Source organism: Phycodurus eques, chromosome 2, assembly GCF_024500275.1.
Source record: "Phycodurus eques isolate BA_2022a chromosome 2, UOR_Pequ_1.1, whole genome shotgun sequence".
Taxonomy (NCBI): domain Eukaryota; kingdom Metazoa; phylum Chordata; class Actinopteri; order Syngnathiformes; family Syngnathidae; genus Phycodurus; species Phycodurus eques.
This window is the reverse complement of record NC_084526.1, coordinates 35,486,709-35,500,305: the sequence shown is the minus strand read 5'-3', so window position 1 is coordinate 35,500,305 and position 13,597 is coordinate 35,486,709. Positions and strand designations below refer to the sequence as shown.

Below are 13,597 nucleotides of genomic sequence, written 5' to 3'. Positions count from 1 at the left end.
GGGCATATGATTCGTATGCCTCCCGGACGCCTCCCTGGTGAGGTTTTCTGGGCACGTCCCACCAGGAGGAGATCGCGGGGACGACCCAGGACATGCTGGAGAGACTACGTCCTTCGGCTGGCCTGGGAACGCCTCGCGATCCCCCTGGAAGAGCTGGATGTAGTGGCTGGGGAGCGGGAAGTCTGGGCGTCCCTGTTAAAGCTACTACCCCCGCGTCCCGACCTCGGATAAGCGGTAGAAAATGGATGGATGGATGGATGACTAATCACTGGTTAAAATTACCTGAAAGTTAGGCCCAATAAGCACTCCTTTTAATTGGCACCTCAAATGTTTTTGTTTTTGTCTACAACTGATGCTATAGCTTGACAAACGTTGAAATTAGAAATGTAATTCAGAGATCTGATACAAGGTTACAACCAACAAGGCCATGCTTTACTGCAATTGTGAAGGTCGAAAAACTCCCCTAAAAAATAAAAAAAAAAATATTATTTGATGCTGGTGCCCCCTCATAATCATACCAAGTCTAATCTATGTACCCACATAAACTCCTCAATGAAACCATCATAACTTTTTATCACAGTTAAACAGTGCCCTAATGCAGTGTACGACTCCTGGTGCCCTACCGCTAATCTATCATGACTCATCAGGCAGAAGTAAATGTTTGGATGTTGAAAGACCATAGCACAGACATATTTGATTCACAGATGATTTCTCAAAGTGACAATGCATGATGAAGTTGCCACAAAATTGAGTGAGGGCACGTCTGCATGCAGCCTTGGATGCCTGCTTTATATACCTTCATTGCCTTGGCACTGTCTGCTAATCATGCAGTGACGTCTGGGCCGAGGTCACTGTATGTAACGAAGATGGTGTAGCAGGCCCTTCAAGGGTTGAGGGAAGGGGGGGGGGGGGTCTCCTTATACTGTAAATCCACAACATTTCCCACTGAGGAATACATTTTAAACAGCTTTATGATCAAAGCAAAGTAATCAGCTTTGTTCAAAATAGCGTGTAATTCAAAAACACAAAGCACCAAAACATTTTACAAAAAACAGGAGGAGAAAATCTGAAGAGCATAAAATTTGCAGTTTGTAATCTTAAATTCTACAATGAGCCAACATGTACAGCACAGCGTCACTACATTACAGTTGACAGAGCCTGTTTCGTCTAACAGGAACAACTGACCAAACCTGAATTTCACCACCTCTATTAGACAAACACAGCACATTCCTCACTTGTCAAAGTGGGGAAAAAAAGAAAAAAAAAACATCTACATACTGCAGGGGACTACTGAACACACACATATGCAGCTGCAATAAGAGGATTGACCCATTTGAAAATAGTGGTCTGTTTACAAAATATTTTGTCCAACTAATCTGTTCGAAAAATCTATATACTATAGGCACACTGTGCAATTGTGGCATTATAAGAGTCCCAAAAGAGTGCTGACAGACAATAAGACAGTTAGTTACAAGATTGTCCTGCTGTCTGTAAAGACCAGAACTGACTCAATTTTTGACAATTGATTCAAATGCTAAATGCAAGCAAGACACAATATAATTACTGACATCAGGCAGAATCCTCACATCTCCAAAAACTATTTTCAGGAAACCCACAAAAATAAATAAATAACAAATAAACAGCATGTTTGCTGAACCATTAACATTGCATTGTCAAAAAGACCAAGCCATTTAGATTAGTTAATAAATGTAAAAATAAGACACACAATGTGGGGACTGACCAATATTATAAATTTGTGAAAAAACTAACCAAATTTAGACAGGGTTTCCACCCAACACTGAAGATGTCATATACTGTGTATATCTATATATAAAGAAAATGCTCTTTGTTTTATGATGGTTGGACATGCCCTGAAGTTTCAAATGATAAGATCAAAAATAGTTTACAAAACTCTCGCTTCTGGTCACAATTTACAAATCAAAGGGTGCTGTCATTTCCCCAATTGAGATTAAGAAAAAAATAGATACAGGACTGTTTTCACTATTTCTTTTAATTATTGATAATTGTATTTATTTGGATTTAGGGAAACGAGTAACTTACTAATTTGGCAAAAAATAGACATAAAAGCTATGTAACATAATATAATGTCCCCCCCACCAAACATTGTATTACATCTTAGTTTTACTCTGATGTCCGCAGCCAGGTCAGCACTACAAAATGATAATCTATTCTCAACTGCCTTACCTTGACAAATAAAAGTTAAATCAGAAATAAAAGTTTAAAAAAAAAAATAAAACACACATACCCTTACCCTCTTCAATGAGTTACCTTCCAAACAAGTACTGTATCAATTCAGATGCCCTATCACTTTTGTAATCTGTTATGATGTCAGGGACACTTGCTATATCAACAGGTTGTCTTTGGGGAATGGGATGCCACATGGAGACAGCATGGTCATTGTATCAGTAAGCAGATGTATTTTATCAACTACTAGAACAAACAGTACAAAGAAACGAGAAGAGCATGCCTAGTTATAAAGATAAGTGTAGATTTCAGAAAAACCTTGAGCTACAAACTATAGTGTCACTATTGTTTGTGCCTGGTGTCACTTTTACAACCAACTAGCCAACTTTTATAGCCACGCTAACAAGGAACTCGGGCGAATACTATCCAAATCGTGCTAATTTGAGCGATTGGATTTGAAAGGGTACAAACACTTCAGCATGTTTCCCGAGCAGAAACCCACCTTATTGGACGCTTTGGAGGACATTTTCGTCTTCTGTTCGGCTTCCCAAGTGACAGCTTAAACCGTGGCCGCTGCCTTTGTTTTGATAGTCACTTGGCCGAGTGCACTATTTCCCTCCACTTGAACAGTCGCCCAGCTGCCGCCACGCCGGGCCGTTGTGTTATTTCACTTTATCCAGGAAACATGTCACGGAAAGTCCAAAGTTCATTATCTTATCGTCGGTGCTTAAATTGTAAACGTCATTCCAGTCAGTCAGGTATCGAGACAGAAATCGCCGGTCTAAAAACATTTAAAAAAAAATAAAAAAAACACGCATACACACACAAAGGCGTGACTCAGCTCACTTTGTGTGGATAGTTCGTAGCTAATGTCCACCCTTGGTTGAAAAGTTGGGAAGAGAAGGCATCACTACGGCGGTGTACAGAAATGGCAGGCGGGGTGAACCTCTCCCTGCTCTCGCCTCTATGAGCAACTGCCGTGTCGCGGCTGTGCGGAACGTACCACAACATTCACATAGGGGCGCAATGAATTTGAAACAACGACGACAGCGGCCATGTAGCGACGTAACACATAAACTAGGCTATAAATGTTCACATTTAAATCACGTAAATACATTCATCTCCACTTACGCGTTGAGGTTTTTTACTTTGAAGATTTTTAAGAATGTCGATAAAAGATACACCCCTGTTGTCCCGTGGAATACATAGTCCATGATACAATAAAGAGAAGCGACGCCGCTGTCCCTGCTGATGCTGAATGCTCACTTTTTATGTAGTGATGCGAGTGCTATGCTGTTGTTAGACAAGGACGTTTGCATCGAAGTCTGCAGAAAAAAAAGCAACACAGAAACTGTGGAAAAGGCTTGTACTAAGCTGTGTTGGGTAATCATTTGCATCTTTCGTGGTTATTCTGGGACAGTGTAGCTTGTGTACTGCAGGAACAACAAACGAATTCCTCACATAAAAAGAGAAAATTGGCAGGAGTGTTTGTGGCTGATAAGTCATCTCACAGGAGACTACAAAAAAGCCATTCAAGTCAAGTTCATATGACTTCCTAAACTTAACCCCACCCTCAGGATATAACAAACCCAGCTTGCATTGTTTTACAATTTACTCATGTTCCATAACAAACAAAATCTGCAATAAAAAAAAAGCCAGAATCTCAGTAATGACAATGCTGTGTGATAGTACGTGACAATTACATGTCATTTTCGGCATTTACCATGTTAAAACATAGACACACCCCGAGTTTTCCCTCACAAATTCAGCAATCGCGCACTCTGAATCAAGCCTTTCTAATGATTATTTCCTCTGCCTCGCTTCCTCAACAGGGGAGAGGAGGGCTCAGCAGCAGTGTAGGTGGTCTCGAGGTTAATTCCCACCAGACATAATCCTACAAGGCGAAAATACTACCAGTCAGAAGTAGCAGACTTGTCCTCAGGGTTGCAGGCAAGAAAGGCCAGGTCACACCAAGAGCAGGATCAATGCAGATCAACCACTCCAAAAACCTGCTTCCACACTTATTCACTTCTACCCTTAAATAGACATACTGTATGCATTTACTTCCACCTAAAACAGCTCTTGGTAAAATAAACCACACACTCATGTTAAACACAAACAAGATACATACTAGTATTGATGCAAGTCGCTCGCTCCTTCTGAAGCTCCTTAAGTGCCTATCAGGATCAAGCAGAGCGGACAGCAGGATGTTTAACATGATTATCCAGGTAAATGGTGGAAGGTATGGTATTAGATAAAAAAAAAATGTGATGTATAGATCCTTTCAAAGTATAATAAAACCTTTCCTCCCCTGCTTGCCTCTTACTCTAATCCACACCTGTGCTAGAGCCTCAGATGTTCTGGCTGAGAGAGGCAAGACATTAATGACACTCCACTGGGATCAAAGTTATCTTTGTCTCATGTGCTTGTATCCCTGCTATTCTCTCTGCCTTTGTGTGTATGTGTCTTTGCATCAATCTGTCCCTCTCTCTCTCTCTCGCTTTCTCTCTCTCTCACACACACACACACACACACACACACACACGCACACACAAACAAATCCATCACATAAAAAGTGACACAACTCGGGGTCGGCTCAAAGCTCAGGTGCGCTCATGGAAGAGTAGGCACGTGAAAATCAGGCAACCATGTAGGCCTACATTCGGTACTTATAACACATCACAGGGTTCACTCAGCCCAGCTACTTCAACAGTGAAAAGGCTAATACGGATGCCATAACACTGTACAGCTGCCTCTTAATGCACACAGAGGCTAGGATGAACTGAAAAAGAAGCATCGATGCAAACCAGTTGTTTGAGTGAAAGTTCTGAAGTACATGTTGTTTTATTATCTCCATCTGTCTTGAGTTTGGGCTCTGAGTGAGAGTGTGTGATCCCCTCCATATGCCCTGTGGACTCGGGGCCGTCCTGCACGTCCAGCAAAGGGTTTTGTTTCTTCACTCTAATTGAAACCTTCTGCAGACTATAGGAGGTTTTTATCAGTCTTTCACAGTACTGCAGAACAGGTCAACTGTGGTAATACTTACAACGCAATCATCCTACTCATTCCTAAATATGAGTTCATATTGTGATTTTGGCCCAGGTCAATGTTACAAAAAGGTTGAACTTGCTTTGTGAGGAGTGGTACCCAAATTGCACTTCTCTGCTAACGTTTGTGACTGAAGATTCGTATTACAAAAGATTAGTAGGCTCCTCTCAAATTCACCTCTATCCTTCCGGGCCAATATTGTTAAGGCTTTTGTGTAAATCCAAACAGTGAACACAAACCTGGTTTTGTCCTAGACAGGCCATATGTAACATATTAAAGCCCCAGAAATGATCTTAGTCGCATGTGTCGATGGATTCACACCCGGATGCACGTGATGCAATAATAAAACAAAACAAAAATAAAAGAAATCTACCCAGCCTCTTGTAAAAGTTCAAACACTCCCCGCTTATAGTATATTAACGGTCCCTTATTTTACCAAACCAACTTTTACTAATATTTGGGATGTAATATTGTCTCTGTGCTGCCTCAGTAAACGTAAAATATGAATTTAAATTGTCCACACATTCCTGAGTTTAAGACGTTTTTCTGCCGAAATCAGGTCATTCAAATTTCTCAAGCTTATCTACGTCACTAGCAAAGATCTCCGCCTATCTCTCCACTCCCGAGCCAGGGGTGTCATCATAACAAACACATGTGCTCGCACAAGTGGGTCATATAAACACAGGAAAGTGCTTAACATGTCGTGACACACGCTACATGTTTATTAATGACAATCGTAAAGGTGAGTGCGCTATTAAACCTCATATATGATTTAAAACTTCACATTTGTTTCAGGCTGTTCAGGCACTCTCTTCCATATTCAAATGTACTTCATTCATCACAGCCTCACCTCATCCTAAAGTTGAGCTGTTTTTGCCAAAGGTGTAACTAAAACATGACCTACAAAGTGAGACATTCCGGTGCAGAAGGAAGTCGATTACAAACGTTTGTGTTTTTGCCACTGACACAATGCAACACTTTTTTAGATTTGTACTCATTTTCTCTTCTTCTCTCCTCCTCTGTTTCCACAACTGAGATTCCATAGCTATTGATGCGAAACACTGCGATGCACCTGGACTTGTTTTTTTTCCTGCAGCACCTCATCGCTTAACAGGTGACGCTCTGTTGTTGAGTTTGATGCAAACTCATTCATGCTATCAATTCAGTACCTTTTGACCAACAGATATTGTGGTAATGGTACATAATTTGGAGAAGAGGGAAATGAACTCGTATCAATTAAAATCTGTAGACCTGTTTACACACATAAGGTCATTATATTACTTAAACTGTAAATCAAAATTCTAACAAAACAAAAATCAAAACCAATCAATCAGGGGACACTGTATGTACGTGAGTTCGCCAGCAAATACCTAAAGGACAGTTCATACTTTTCCTCTCATTGTTGGTCCATTTGCACACAATGCTAACCTAACTGTAGATAACAATAGTTACTGTCCCGTTTTACTCATCAAAGTGAGTGCAAGGACACTGTTGTGCCAGTGTGTTTTCCAGCTTGTGATGCAAAGGTGGATGAATCATATCACACTTTACACACAATTATATACTGTAGCTTTTTTTCTGTGTTTCAAAGAGCAATAGCAACATCTATGAGCCTTGCACAAACCAGAATGAAAACAATCATCTATCACCTGAAAACTAAGCCACAACAAACGTTACACTTTTCTGGTGTAAGATGGTAAGAGAGAAATTCTGCTGTTGTAACAGAAATGTGTTAAATAACTTGAACCTGGCTGCACTTACATGTGATTTTTATCATCAAATTACAACAAGGTGACCCAGGTAACAGGTGGCTGTATGAGAATATCATGTTGGCACGTGATAGTTTTTTCCCGCCAATGCTTTGGGCTGCTGTCAGCATAAGCAACAAGTTTTGACATTGTAATCAACATATCTTAAGATTTTTGCAAACACAAATGCATACATTTTCTAATAGCTTTTTTTCAAATTTGTCTCAGTTTTTTTTTACCCATCAATACATACATTTAATAAAAACAATAATGCATAAAGAAACAAAGTACAGTTGATGACAAAAAACACTGAGAACTGTAAAGAAACCCAAAAACAATTTTCAGTCACATCGGCAACAACCTACTGAATTGGCCAAAAAGTACGACAGAGAAAACAAAGACTTAACAAGAATCAAGAAAAGTTGGGGACCACAATGAAAGAGAATACATTTTACCTGCTGAAGAGCAGACTTAATAAGTGAGTAACTCTACCAACTCTACCAACTGAAAAAGGCTGTATAAAGTTTGTGATGCAGGTATTGCATCGGAATATTAACCTTATTCACTTTTAAGCCCATCTGTTACAGTACTTTTGCGCATTTAAAAATGTAGTTACCAATAATGCCATCTTCACCGAGATGTAGTGTAAATGCCTGGAAATAAAAGCTTAACTGTTGATTGATGTCTTGTCTCATAGCCTGATTAGTTTTTTTTTTTTAAACACAAATGCTTTCAGTCTACAGCAAAAGTAAAGGAATTGGCCTGATGATATCAATACTTCTAGAGGGGAGTTTAATTGTAGGTTTATGTGTCACCTCAGGAAAAACACAATAAAAGCATGTACATGTAAATGCTAGTAGATGTACTAGTTGTCACTACACTGTTTATAAAAAAAAAAAAAAAACAGATTTGAAATAAAAAAATCTGGCAACTGATTTCCAGAACTTTTCTGTAAAAAAAAAAAAAAAAATATATATATATATTTTTTTTTTATATATATATATATATATATATATATATATATATATATATATATATATGGCCAAAAAAAGTGTAAAAACAAAAAAAACAAAATCTGGCAGCTTGGGTGCCGCCATTTACCATTAAAAAAAATGTACAAAAATGCAAACATTCACATACTGTACTATATATTTTACATCATAAATATTCAACTTTACAGTTTTAAGAGATAAATACAATTATTTCTGCTGAAATAACATGAAGATGCTGTTAATTAATTAAGTAGGGTTTACATGCACTTGTCACTTATTGTACACTGAATTCCCTTCAATTTTATTAAAAAAATATCAGCAAAAAAAAAATACATTGCTTAACTGTTAAAGCCACAAAATATAACACATTTTGACTGAACATTTTTGCACATTTTTCTGAAAAGAAAAATATATTATTGTAGGCTTTTGCAGGATTGCACATATCTTTACTAGAAATGTGAAAAAATGTAAATCAAATTAAAAAACATTTTAAACAAAGATTAATATTCAAAACTAGGTAACACAACAGTAACTACAATGAAAGATTTAAAAAAGCCCCAAATAACATTTCAATAATTTATCAAAATAGATTTGATCAGGCTTGATCGTGAAAAACAGGATTAAACCAGTTACTCAAGGTTTCCTTGCATTGTTCTTTAAGATACAATACTTAATTTATGTTCTTTTGAACATTAAACATTGATTCATTTCCTTTTAAGATGAACATTTCTTATTATTATAATTTATTAGAACAGATCTGATCAGACTTGATAGTGAAAAACAGTATTGAAGGAATAATCGTGATTAATATTCGTGATTACAAAATTGATCAAAATAATCGTGAGCATTATTTTTGCCATAATCATTCAGCCCTAGCTCAACCTATATTCAAATTTTAATCATGTTTCTTCTAAATATGTAATGAACTGGTTTTGGCATTATAAGTACTGTTGCAGAGCCAAGAAGATTCTCAATTTTGAAAGCAAGTTTATTTTCTGTCAGTATTCTTCTTTCCTTTACAAAAGTCCTACATTTTATCAGTCATGGAGGACCAACATAAATTAATTAATTACATAAATACTGAAATAATAATTTTTTTTGTGACACATTTAAATATTAATTTCATTAAGTAATTATTTATTTGATTTTGGCACTGTTGGTCCTCCATAATCAGTACATCAGATTCAAATTAAAATAAGTTCATTTGTTCAGTATTTATAGATACCCGACCCCCAAAAAATTTTATTTTAATGCTATCATTTTGTTATTTTAACAACATTGTATTGTTTTTTTGTTTTTCAATGTTTTTTTTTCTACAGCTATATGTAAATTTTACAGAGACCTGATTATTTTAACAGATCTTTACAGCAAAATGTATATTTGGGAATGGTTAAGTAATTTAGAAAATATGAATCTAAATTGTATGTTTTATGTGTTTCTTCTTCAATTTTTTCTGTTACATTTTTTTTTTACAGCTTTTCGTATTTCACAGTCGTTTTTTACAGTGTAGTACATTGTGATAATTGTAAATAAAATCTAAAAAAAAAAAATCTCGAAAATAATCTACATAAACTGCAATGAGTTGATACCTACCTGTTGATACCTACCTGTTACCGTAGGTACCAGTTAACCTGTTATTGAAGACCAGTTATCGTAACAGGTATTCTTTTGTGGGTTTTCCTGATTTCAAATGTTTAAACTAAAAGTTTAAATTTTGACATTTATTCTCAGCCCAAGTCAAGCAAGTTTATATTGGCTGAGTATATTTATAGTATATAGTACTTCTTTAAATATATATATTTAAAGAAATATAATATTGTAATTGTGACCTAATCCTACTGTTTCTTTTCAAACAGACAAACAAATTAACAGATGTGAGTGAAAACTTAACTTCCTTTAAGTAGGTTTTAAAGTACTTAGTCAAAAATCCTTTGCAATCACTTGCCAGAGAATGGAAACATCAGGCATTGGCAGACAATTAATATCCTTTGTTTTCTACCAATCTTGGTACTGATAGTATCATCATGTCTTGTTTATTTTAGAACCCCTTTTCATCCAGTTGGATACAGATGAACACATATTCAACAGGACTGTGGATTTGTACAATTGCAAACTAAATACTGTAATATACAGCAGGTCTACTGTACATACAGTATGTAAAGGAGTGCTTACGCTTAAATCAGCCTAAGGTCTACGGAGGCGACCGCATTCAGCCAATTTCGTTCTTATACAAGTGAAAACAAAATAAAATAGGTGAGTATTATACTGTATGATATCCCAATCTGCAATGTCCAACTGCTCGCAGACTACAGGTGGAATTTAATGAGCAATTCTGTTCAAACATTCAGGGATTACAGTATATCTATTCGATCAGGAGTTCTACTGATGATATTGGATGCACGATATCTGAGGCATTTGCTGTCAAATGGTGGGGGGGTTTGTGTGTCCCAATGATCCTTGGAGCTACGTTGTGTGGGGCTTTATGCCCCTGGCAGAGTAACCCATGGAAAACAGGTCTGTGATGAGGGACCAGACAAAGCACGGCTCCAAAGACCCCTATGATGAATAAAATTATTGTATCGCGTTTTCCCTTGCCCGGACACGAGTCACCGGGGCCCCCTTCTGGAGCTAGGCCTGGAGGTGGGGCTCGAAGGCGAGGGCCTGGTGGCCGGCCCTGCACCCATGGGGCCCGTCCAGGCACAGCCCCAGAGGGTAACGTGGATCCCCGTTCCCACCTTGGGGAGGGGCCATAGGGGTCAGGTGCAGTGTGAGCTGGGCAGTGGCTGAAGGCAGGGACCTTGACGATCCGATCCCCGGCTACAGAAGCTGGTTCTAGGGACGTGGAATGTCACCTCTCTGGCAGGGAAGGAGCCCGAGCTGGTGTGTAAGGTCGAGAAGTTCCGACGGGATATAGACCTGAAAGGGCGTGATTGGGAGGTACGGCCCCCCCCCAGATCAGAACCCAAGTGGTGTTCTGTTATTGGACTTATGTGCTCATTACGGATTGTCCATAACGAACACCGTGTTCAAGCATAAGGGTGTCCACACGTGCACTTGGCACCAGGACACCCGAGGCCGCAGTTTGATGATCAATGGTCGTGTCATTGGACTGGCGGCCGCATGTCTTGGACACTGGTGAAGAGAGGGGCGGAGGTGTCAACTAATCACCTCCTGATGGTGAGTTGGCTCCGATGGTGGGGAAGATGCTTGTCCGACCTAGCAGGCTCAAACGTATTGTGAGGATCTGCTGGGAACGTCTGTCAGAATCCCGTCAGAAGGAGTTTAAACTCCCACCGCCGGCAGAACTTCACCCACGTCCCGGGAGAAGCGGGGGACAATGAGTTCGAGTGGACCATGTTCCACGTTTCCATTGCTTAGGCGGCTGACCAGAGCTGTGGAACGTAAGGTGGTCGGTGCCTGTCGTGGCTGCAATCCCCAAACCCGTTAGTGGACACCAGTGGTGAGGAATGCCGTCAAGCTGAACAAGAAGTCCGACCGGGCCTTTTTGGCCTGTGGGACTCCTGAGGCAGCTGATGGGTACCAGCTGGCAAAGCAGAATGCAGCTTTAGTGGTTGCTTAGGCAAGAACTCGGGCGTTGGAGGAGTTTGGTGAGGTCATGGAGAACGACTTCCACAATGGCTTCTAGGAAATTCTGTTCCACCATCTGGCGTCTTACGAAAGGGAAGCAGTGCACTATCAACACTGTGTATAGTGGGGATGCTGACCTCGGACTCGGGACGTTGTGAGTTGGTGTAGAGAATACTTCGAAGACCTCCTCAATTACACCGACTTGCCTTCCTATGAGGAAGCAGAGTCTGGGGAGTAGGTACCTGAGTATCTGTATCTGTAACATTTGCACAACCAACATTGTCCCAGATTATCGCACTACTCGTCACTTTATACCGCATACACTCCTTGAAGTCTCAGCGCCCTTTGCACAATGGTCATTGCACCGGACTATTGCAATATTAGTCATTCAAACTGCTCTAAGTGCTAGAGGACTCTGCATCTTTTTGCACAATTGTTTTTTGTCAATGTCTTTATGTCTCCAAAGTGTTCTGTAAATTGACTTTCTGTTGTACTAGAGCAGCTCCAACTACCGGAGACAAATTCCTTGTGTGTTTTGAATATACTTGGCAAATAAAGATGATTCTGATTCTGATACGGGCTGTTCGGTCCCTGTATGACCAGCGTCACAGTCCGTGTTGCTGGGAGTAAGTCGGACTCGTTTCCGGTGAGGGTTGGACTCTGCCAAGGCTGTGCTTTTTCACCGATTCTGTTAATAACTTTCATGGACAGAATCTCTCGGCGCAGTCGAGATGTAGAAGGGGTCCGGTTTAGTGGCCTCAGTATTGCATCTCTGCTTTTTACAGAGGATGTGGTTCTGTTGGCTTCATCAAGCAATGATCTCCAACTCTCACTGAAGCAGTTCGCAGCCGAGTGTGAAGTGGCTGGAATGAAAAACAGCACCTCCAAATCTGAGACCATGGTCCTCAGTCGGAAATGGGTGGAGTGCCTTCTCCAGGTCGGCGATGAGATCCTGCTCCAAGTGGAGGAGTTTAAGTATCTTGGGGTCTTGTTCACAAGTGAAGGAAGAATGGAACGGGAGATGGACAGGCGGATCGGTGCAGCATCTGCAGTGATGCAGACTTTGTATCGGTCCGTTGTGGTGAAGAAGGAGCTAAGCCGAAAGGCAAAGCTCTCAATTTACCGGTCGATCTACGTTCATACACTCACCTATGGTCACAAGCTGTGGGTCGTGACCGAAAGAACAAGATCCCGGATAGAAGCGGCCGAAATGAGTTTTCTCTGCAGGTTGACGGCGCTGGAAATAAGGGTGAGAAGCTCGGTCATCCGGGAGGGGCTCAGAGTGGAGCCACTGCTCCTCCACATTGACAGGTGGCTCGGCCATCTGATTAGGATGTTTCCTGGACGCCTCCCTGGTGAGGAGTTCCGGGCACATCCCACCAGGAGGAGACCAAGGAGACGACCAAGTACACGCTGGAGAGACTATTTCTACTGGCTGGCCTGGGAACGCCTCGGGATCCCCCCGGAAGAGCTGGATGAAGTGGCTGGGGAGAGGGAAGTCCGGGCTTCCCTGCGAAAGCTAATGCCCCCGCAACCCGACCTCAGATAAGCTGAAGAAAATGGTTGGATGGATGGATGAAACACTACATCGTCAGTGACTTGCATTTGTTCTGGTAATTGATCATCCATCCATCCATCCATCGATTATCTGAGTCGCTTATCCCCACAAAGGTCGCGGGAGCGCTGAAGCCTATCCCAGCCCTCATCGGGCAGGAGGCGGGGTTCACCCTTAACTGTTTGCCAGCCAATCACAGAACACATATAAACAAACAACCATTCGCACTCACATTCACACCTACAGGCAATTTAGAGTCTTCAATCAACCTACCATACATGTTTTTGGGATTTGGTAGGAAATCGGAGTGTCCGGAGAAAACCGACGTAGGCACGGGGAAAACATGCAAACTCCACACAGGCGGAGCTGGGGATTGAACCCCGGTCCTCAGAACTATGAGGCAGACGCTCTAAACAGTTGTCCAATGTGCCGCTGGTAATTGATCAATTTGAAACAATTTT

The 13,597-nt window shown here is 40.6% G+C and overlaps 1 protein-coding gene across 13 annotated transcripts in view; it reads right to left on the bottom strand.

Moving 5' to 3' along the window:
- tjp1a (tight junction protein 1a) overlaps positions 1–13,597 on the bottom strand; it is a 193,187-nt gene that overhangs the window by 109,726 nt on the left and 69,864 nt on the right. The window contains exon 1 of one of the 13 annotated variants that reach the window (XM_061670491.1): positions 2,708–3,160. The exons of the other annotated variants lie outside the window; for them this stretch is intronic. Within the exon in view, the coding sequence (XP_061526475.1) occupies positions 2,708–2,731 (24 nt within the window). The 5' untranslated portion in view covers positions 2,732–3,160. Of the gene's footprint in view, positions 1–2,707; positions 3,161–13,597 lie in introns of those variants that run through there. 13 annotated transcript variants of the gene reach the window in all.